Raw genomic sequence first — 9,843 nt, forward strand, 5'->3', positions numbered from 1 at the left:
AAAAAAATTAAAAACAAATGAAGAAAAAATTAAAAATTTAGTTATTAATTAAAATTTTCCTTTGCATAATAAAGTCAAAAATTTTTAATTTTTTTCCTCCAAAAATGTGGTGAAAATATAAAGGCACATAGCTAATAACGTTACTCAACAAATCTGATAGATATACTTATTAGCGATTGATGTGCTAACAGATCTGTGGGGCCTTTGAGGTGTCCTGTTTGAATACGGTAAACGCGGAATGCACATACAGCTATTTTTTTAAATGGTGGTAGTTTTTGACCCCACTTCTGGACTACAACTCAAGCAATTTTACGTATTAGGAAATGTTTACAGTCAATTTCGGTTTCAACAACCCAAAGTTTTGCACAAAAAAAAAAAAACTGTTATTATCATCTATGTAAACTAGTATAATTATTCGAATCAGCTTCTTAGAATAGTCTTTAATAAAACACAAACACATAGGTATGTACATAGATACTTTTTCTGTTTGTCAACTGGCTGAAGTTGCATATACAATTTGTAGTCGTAAAAGCAGGGATCGGCTTACAATTTAATTTAGCCCCTTTTACAATACAAGTAATTAACTTGCCTTTGCCAGCTAAGCAGCTACATTATTCAGTGTTCAAAACCGGTTTTAAGTAGTTTTGTTGTCTCAGCTTTGTTGCTTGCTTTTTCTCTGTCACAGTCTAATGTTGACGATAGCTCCCAGTACAAAATCAAGCAGGCAGCCTTTAATCTAAAAATATAATATATTAGATCAGATTCAAGTGCAGATTTTTCTATATACTATGTATATATCTAATATATCCTATTATATTCTTCTAAAAATTCTTGCAACTCTTTCATATGCAAAATAAATTTAAAGTTAAGCCACATAATTTTTAAGAAAGCTTGTCCACTTCGCTTTGTTAAAATCATACATTTTTATTAACCTAAAAGGTTCAGAGTCAGGTTGAGAGTCGAGGGGGTATTATTATACCCCCTTGTATTAACTTTTGACATTGCTTAGTTACACTGAGAAGATAACTCAAACACTGATTGGCATATTCGACAATAACGAAATCCTCCTCTATCATCAGGAAAACAAACGAGAATATAAAACAAGAAAAAACGTTAACTCGGTTGCACCGAAGCTAATATACCCTTCACAGGTGTACTTCTTTTAGTAACCATGTGTCCAGTTTGTATGGCAGCTATATGTTATAGTAGTCCGATATCGGCCGTTCCGACAAAAGAGCAGCTTCTTGAAAAGAAAATGACGTTTACAAAATTTCAAACGATATCTTAAAAACTGAGTTACTAGTTAGTATATATACTACGGACGGACGGACAGACGGACAGACAGCCATACGGACATGGCTAAATCGACTCAGCTCAACATAGTGATCATTTATATATATATATATATACTTTATAGGGTCTCTAACGCTTCCTTCTGGGTGTTACAAACTTCGTGACAAACATATTATGTTCACCCTGTTCAGGGTATAAAAATATAAAAGTATACGAGCTCAAAACGTGATACAAAATATTGTAATAACAGCCCGGAATATAAACCGGCAACTATATATAACAGTTGCCTTACATAATACGGTTGTAAGTCAATCATATTTACGGCTGACATTGACATGACGGTGATACTTCATTCATAAGTGCATATTATCGGTTTCTTTATTATTCGCGAGTGACGCTAACGTGTGACGAAACAAGAGATCTGTATTGACTCTTTCATTGTGAAAACAATTTACTACAAAACGCTGTCTTATAGGTCGTTATCGCACAATGATAAACAATAAAAACGTGAACTTATTGTTTTAAAGCCTATATATTACTTGCTTTTTGCCATATTTTTAACTCATCTCCATCTTTATACCCAGAACAATGTAAATGTATACTTTTTTTCAACGAAGCTTGTAACATCCAGAAGGAAATGTCAGAGAGCGTATAAAATGTATATGTGTATATGAAAAGGGTGATTCACTTAGAGCGGTTTGATATCATATCGATCTTGATAGCCAAACGACCGACCCAAAACGTGAAATTATCTCCTTACCGAAGTGTTCTCTCAATAACTACATTAATTGGTGTGATGTGAGGGAAGTGGCACCGTCTTGTTGAAACCAAATGTCGCCGAGATCACGAGCTTCAATTTCAAGCACCAAATAGTGGTTATCATGGCGCGCCAACGGTCGCCATTGACAGTTATGTTCGCATCGGCATTCTTTTTGAAGAAATATGAACCGATTATTCCACAGGGCCACAAACCACATCAAACCGTTATTTTTTCTAGATGAAATGGCGCCTCTTGAATCTTTTCAGGTGGCTCTTCGTCCCAAATGTAGAAATGTTGCCTGTTTACATACCCAGTGAGCCAGAAATGGGTCTCCTCGCTGAACAAAATTTGGCTAGAAGAAGTCGGTTTATCTTGGAACTTCAGTTTATGAAATATCGATCTGAAATTCGGCACACGTCCTTTCACCTCTAAGAAGTTGCTCATTTGTCAGAACCGTCGATATTGTACGACTATAGTACATAGCTTCCGTATAAGCTGATCGGTCAATCTCAAGTCCTTGTAGGTGAAACTTTTGTGTTTGGTGAGATATCTGCATGAAATTTGGCACGGCTTATTACCCAAAGTAACGCCACAATCTTCGAAAATTTTATTAAAATCGGAGCGCTGTAGCTTATAGCTGCAAGGTAAACTAACTGATCAAAATCACGCTGAATATATTTTTACACCTTTTTACACTATAAAAAATGCACTTGTGTGGGGTATTAAAGCTTCGTTTCAAATGCAGTTTGAGCTTTTTCTTATTTTAGTTCACACGACTGGCAACTTTTCATCACCAGCGCTTTGCTAATGAATATTATTCAATACTTTGTATTATTTATTTATTTTTTATTTTTATTTTTAACAATAATATGCTAATAGAACACTTAATGCTATTTAATTTAAATTAATTTTTTATTTGTTTTACTAATTTTACTAATTTATTATAATCATAACTTTTCATTTTATTCAACTGTATTCCTGTTGAATACCGCTTGGCACAATGACCCATGATAAAGCTGAATTAAAGTCGCTTATAATTGCCTTTCAATTATGACAATTATGCAATTTTAAAAATATTGCTGGCAATAATTATAAATGAATGTGCTAAATATACGAATACGAGTGCGCTGACGTCGCTGCACACGACTACGACTATTATGCTGAACTAATTCTAACCCCATCTATAGGTGGTCAATATTTAAGTGATATATAACTATGAGAGTGTAAATAGAATTTTACTCACACTCGCATAGAATTGCATTGCAATGAATATGTTGGTCTATGTATCTATTTATCTATATCATATATACATGTCTGTACATATGTTCCATTCGTGTACTAAATACTTTTTAAACGAAAATGACAATGTTTGCCCGTTCGCTTTTACCTTATTGGCAACGTAAATATAATTACAAGCTGAATTGACGCTTAATTGGAAGAGAGACAGCCGGTTTTTTCGCCGTCGAAGTAAGCCACCAGCCGGCAACCACTTAGAGCATAGAAAATAGACATCGGCATCACATCTAATGCCGGCTTTGGTCGGGTTCGCATAGTCCGCATGTGACGTTCGGAGCATGAGAAGTCGTGTGGTGCGTTTAGTCTCGTTTATGCACATTCGTTTTCTTTTTTTTTTGTGTTGTATTACGGCATCCCTCTTGTGCTCCTCCTCCTTGCAGTCGTCTAATGATGTATGACCGCAACTTGAGCTCAACTTTTAAAGCTTCGTTGCAACCCTACCGTATCGGTTATCGTAATTGCAGTTGTCGTTGTCGTCACAATTATTGTTGCTGTTGCTCTAGTGAGTGCAATAGGCGAGCAACGAGATGACAACCTTGTAAAATGAGTTTTCTTGACCTAAAGCTCACTGACATTTGTGCAATTGCTATTGTGAATTCGCTAGTAGGCATATTTTTGTTATTTTTTTTATGTATATGTATGTATGTATGTATGAATATATGCACATATGTTTGTAGGCACATATGTGGTAACAGCTTAAAATACTTGTGAGGGCCTGCAGGTGGATGTTTTATTTATATCGAGCGAGTTTGATAATGCAAAATGGTCTAAGCGCGCACCAAGTCTTGCCCCTAGGCCGAGCAGCTTGAGTAGTTGTAATTTTTCATATTTTCAGAAAAGCTGAAACTAACGAGCAGCTATAAATAAATGGATTTTTTTAGATATGTTTGTACAGGGTGCTACATCTATAGGTTTTACTTATGAGACTATGAGCTGATATTTTGTCGGGAGAATTTTTAATTGAAAATTCGGGGCTTTGTCGATATGCATTGTAAATAATATGCAACGTTTTTAATTATTCATCAATATTTATTTTGTTACCTGTAAAGTAATCCCCACCAGATGTAATACGCTTATCCCAACGATTTTTCCAGTCCCGAAATCACTTCATAACCACTTTTTGGGATGGTCCTCAGCTGTTTCAGCGAATTTTGTTTTATCTCTTTGATCGACTAAAAGCGGGTTATACGGAGCGGCAATTTCAATTTGGGGAACAAGAAAAAATCTTACGGAACCAAATTTGGAGAAGACAGCGGTTGATCGATGGTATTCATTGCGTTTTTGGCTGTAAATTCGGTCGCAATCGTGGCTCGATGCGTTGGTGTGTTAACATCGTGTAAAATTCATGAATTACTCTTCCCCAATTCCGGCCGTTTTCGACCGATGTTCTCACGCAAAGATCTCAATACATCTAAATAGAACTCCTTATTGATCGGCTACGCCTCCAAAATAAATTCATGATACACTAAACTACGAATATCAAAAAAAAAAAAAAAAAAAAACACGAAAAAAAACAATGGGAATCTTTTATTGGGACGATTCGCTTCATAACCAAATTTCCACCAAAATCATTCGAACGGACTCGCGAGAGATGTCGGGCTTCTTGCCATCTCTTTTACACTTGCCTGACGATTTTCAAGCACCATATCATTGACTTTTTTTTTTTAATATTTTCATCGGTTGAAGAGGTCGAAGGTACATATGTCTTCAACGATCTCTCGACTGCCTTTGAATGCTTCTATTATTAGTTTCCCTTTCTGTTTTGTTATTTTATTTCCTTTTCTTATGGGTTTCATCCTATCAAGATGCTTTGAAAATTCATCAGCCCGATTGATAATAACCTGAAAAGCTTTTTAGAAGTTCACTTTAATGGAGAACTTTGTAGTTCCAGTTTTTTTTTTTTATATATAATATATTCTTAATAATTACTTAAGTTATTACAGCTTTTCTAAATTGACTTAAATTAATGACTATTTATTTATCTGATTTTTCAGTATAATGACATAATTAGAAGGCCGTAAAAGGTGGCAGAAACAAGGTGTTTCGTCAGCTCTTAAAGCATTTTTCCTTTCTTTTTTGTTATCTTCCAATCGATTTCGTTCTACTATGGTATCTTTTGTTTTCAAAAATGATCAACGGGTTTCTGTCAGCCAAATTTCCCATGTTTTGCATGACACAGTCTGTAGCAATAAACCCTTTCTTACTTTTGCTGGCGAGAGATATAACTTTGCGTAACCAAGGCCAAACAACTCTAGACATTACCGATCTTATGTCAATATTCCAAATCCCGAAGCTATTTTTGATGATCAGTGGGTCTCCATTGCAGAAAAAGTCTTCAATGGACTCTATAGTTATGTCTCTTCAAATATAAAAGTTTATACGGTTAAGCTTAAGAAAACAGTAGGTATTATTAATATTAATCACAAGCCAACATTTTAACTAGCTACATTATATTATAGTTTTTTAAGTGAAATGCGCAAGCGAGTTATCGTTAAAACGCTAATCAATGAATCCATTGTAGTCTTTACCTTTACGAACTGCTAAAATTCTCGAGAATTCGCGTGCAGCGCTGTTCACTTTTGTTTGCAATTACGTATGCATTTGCGTAGAACCGGTTCACTAGCACCATTCATCGATCAACCGGCGCATTCATCGGACTGTTTGAGTGGTGTGAACTTGTTGCTCCAATTTTTGTAAACAGATTAAGGAATTTGTGCAAATAAACTACAGTGTAACTGAAATTAGATACAGATTATAAGCTAAACGCTAATATGTATCTAAAATGCTTCTCAAGCAGTTATAGGCGCAGGCACATCAGAAAGTACTCTGTTTTTGTGATTTTTTTTTTTTTTTTGTTTTTTGAAAAGCCGCGTAATATAATTTAATTTATTATTATTTAATATAATTTATTAAGTGAATAAAAAGAAGTTATGTTTAAAGAATTTAATGTAATTTAATAATCAGTGATTCATGTTGAAAACTCTTGGATTCTATTGATTCCATAGTCGATCTTCCGGATGACTTTATACTAAAAGGCGATCCACTTCGAGCTCTCCTACCTTTTTTTTTAGGAAATACACAGAAATTCATATTTATGGGGGAATGTTTATTATCAATCGAAAGAGTATTCTTCGCCATTTATTTTTTGAAGATTATTCGTTTCGAATGTTGGCCGCGGCTAGGTCGCAGATGATCTATCCTTTATCGTTGACTCGTTCGAGCATTTCGATTGATGACTGGTGAATGACATGCGTTTGCTTGTTTACATACACATTGAGTCAGAAATGAGCCTCATTGCTGAACAAAATAATGTATAATATTAAAAACTATATTCAGCTTCTGCTACGTGACCGTAGTTTTTTTTTGTGATTTTTTTCTATTACTCATCCTTAAGAAATTTCTGTGTTTTCCCTATTGTTGTTTATTAATTATTATTATCGCTTCCTTTTTTTAAACTAAATTCACAACTAATGCTCGTGCCTCCCATGATTTATGGTTTCTATGTTTCTAAATTGTTTGTTGTTATTCATTCTATTTAGCATTTCTATTTTCACGTATATTTTTAATCTCTTTGTGTTAATTTTTATTTTTCTTCTCCTGTTTGACTTTTGCTTTTTCTTCGACATTTTTTTTTACTGCTTTATAATTTTCCGTTTGTCATGGGAAATTTTTTCTTTAAAAAACAACAGCGTTTCGCACTCACTTTGTCGCTTTGTTTGGCTATAATCCAAAAATATATTTTTAAATTCAAATATTCGACAATAAACAATTCGACAAACAACAATATGAACATATTTTGGCCGCTAAAACAGTAACAAAAAGTTGACAAAATTCTTTACAACGCCAACATCTCATATCTCATATGGGTCAATCGAAAATACTTAACCGGCTCAATGTCATATTGAAGTCAGAATTTTCTACATAAACGCCACGTTCAGTCGTCTATTATTGTGTGATTTGTGTGCCTCATTAGTATAATGTATGATTAGCGTATGTTAATCAGATAGGTACAACAATGTGCCATTTCAGATTGTAGGAAACGTACGAACTCGTCTTTTTTTTAGAGAGAACACAATATATGTATATTTGTACCTTCAATAATCTGTAGTAGATTTGAGTTAGAGCACAGCATTGGTGGTTTGTGTGTCTTTCTCTAACGTATTCTTGAACATGAGTTTAATAACTTGAACGGGTTTCCAGGAATTTTGTAGAAGAGAACGTCAAGGATACCCTACAAAATATGCAATATATATTATATACAATGGATCAGCATGAAGAAGTATATACCTGAACTACTCCCCCAGTTTTTGAAATATCGATCTGAAATTTTACACGCGTTCATTTCTCTCCAAGAAGTTGCTATTTTGTTGGAAACTCCTTTATCGGCACACTATAGCATATAGCTGCCATACAAACTGAATGATTGAAATCAAATTTTATATAGAAAACATTTTTGTTTGACGAGATATCTTCATAAAACTTGGCACGGATTATTGCCTAAGACATCGATATAATTTCCGAAGCCATTATTTAGATTGCATTACTGTAACATATAGCTCTCATAGAAACCGATCGATATAAATCTAGTTCTTCTATAAAAAAAAACTTTTTTAATTGGCGTGATGTACTACCGAAATTTAGTATAGATTACTGCCTAAGTCAAAGGTACTCCGAATAAATTGTTCAAATCGGACCACCACTATATGCTAAGCTGCCATTCAAACTGAGCGATCAGAACTCAAGGCTACAATGCTTCGAGTATTATAAGACTTGGGTGTAATCGCAATTAACGTTTTTTTTCTTGTTGTTATTTAAGTCCATAATTTTAAGGGAAGCTCAGTAAATCTTAATTATAATAATTATTTATAACGAATGTGTCTTTTCCACATCTTTAACCATCTAAATTTTAATATTTTGTTTGCAGAGGAGGAAGCGTATCATTGTTTAGCAGCGCTTGTCGGCAGCAAGGAGAAAGTCTTTATCAAACAAACCAAATTACAGCATGAAGTCACCTGGAAAACTGTGATGCAAATTGCCAAAAAACATAGCGTAAGTAAACCGTACACCAAACCACACAACAAACTCTATAACATGTATACATACTTCATATGCGACTAACTTCTCATCCGCCATTTTCGCTAACACAGAAAAATGCCGTGACCTATTTTCAACGCATCTGCCCTGGTGTTAAGCTGGAACGCGTCTTCATGGATTGGTGCTGGTGGATATTAGCAGGTCTACCATTTCAGCATCTAGTACGCATTATGGATTGCTACTTCCACGAGGGTATTAAGGTGCTGTATCGTGTGGCGCTTGTGATAATCAATCTCTTCCACAAAGAGTGTCAATCCAACAACGAATGGAGTCCAGATAATATTAAGAATGACATTGGTAATGCGTTAATTAAGTTCTGCAAGAAAATACCAGTGTCACCAACGAAATTATTGCATGCCGCATTTAGTATTAGGGGACTGAGGTAAGCTCTAACTCTCTTTTACTTTTTACTCGCATATAATGCAAACGTTCACTTTCTCTCCACAGTTCCACATATATTTCTAGAATATTTATGAAGACTGAAATGATACTAAAAAGCCGTTCCGTTTTGAATAGCGGTTCAAAGCAATTAGTTAAGTCGAGATCCAGTGATAATTTGCCATCGAGTCAATCACAAGTCAATATACAAATGATGTCGCACACATTGACCATACGTGAGGTTAGTCCTTTTGCCGCGTAAAGGCATACTTTTTATCAACTAACTAATGATATGAAATTACTAAAGCTGTTTTGAGATTTAAAATTAAAATTTCAAAAATCTACTAAACCATAAAAGAATTTACATATATTTTCATTTCTCTAATTTCGTATTATATGCTCTCAAGCAACGTAATTTTCGAATTTCTACAACGTGTTTCTGATGCTGAAAAGTGACATATAATATTACTTTGCCCCTTTCCTTACTTCCCCAAGCCATTTACACTCACGTATCAAATCAATCCACTGTGCTTTTAGTACACCCACATCACAATTCTTTATTTCCCAGTTCACTCTAGCTGTCTTTGTATAATCAATTATTTTCACGAATTTGCCCACAATCGGCAGAGTAGATTTTCATTTATTTCACATTCAATATTTCAGCTTCTCAATTCAGCTTAGTCTAATTTTAAGCTAACTCAGTAATTATTTATAAATGTTAACTCAGCTTAATTTATGTATAGAGAAGAGCTGCAAAATATGTGCGAACGAAATGACATTATTAATGAAATTTTTCTTAAAAAACAAAAAAAAAAACGAAAGTGGTGAAAAAATTGCATTAATACCTTGACCAGCGATAATTTGTTATTTTCGGTGCCGTGTCAACGAAGTTAGCGGATAAAACGCGTCACAATCAGGGTTCCACATTTTTTATGCAATAAATTAAAATTAGATTTTCAAGAAATTAAAATTACGTTTTCAATATTTAATTCGTACTTAATTAAAAATCTGAAAATATAATT

General features: G+C 34.2%; 1 protein-coding gene across 5 annotated transcripts in view; it reads left to right on the plus strand.

Annotated features, from left to right (window-relative positions):
• Nucleotides 1-9,843, plus strand: part of LOC108970135 (TBC1 domain family member 24) — a 157,361-nt gene that overhangs the window by 138,516 nt on the left and 9,002 nt on the right. For all 5 annotated transcript variants that reach the window (XM_018935295.1, XM_018935292.1, XM_018935297.1 and 2 more), the window contains 3 exons: nt 8,274-8,398; nt 8,497-8,825; nt 8,891-9,062. In XM_018935295.1, the coding sequence (XP_018790840.1) occupies nt 8,274-8,398; nt 8,497-8,825; nt 8,891-9,062 (626 nt within the window). The remainder of the gene's footprint in view (nt 1-8,273; nt 8,399-8,496; nt 8,826-8,890; nt 9,063-9,843) is intronic.

The sequence above is a fragment of the Bactrocera latifrons genome, unplaced genomic scaffold (assembly GCF_001853355.1).
Source record: "Bactrocera latifrons isolate USDA-ARS-PBARC rearing strain unplaced genomic scaffold, ASM185335v1 scaffold_284, whole genome shotgun sequence".
Taxonomy (NCBI): Eukaryota; Metazoa; Arthropoda; class Insecta; order Diptera; family Tephritidae; genus Bactrocera; species Bactrocera latifrons.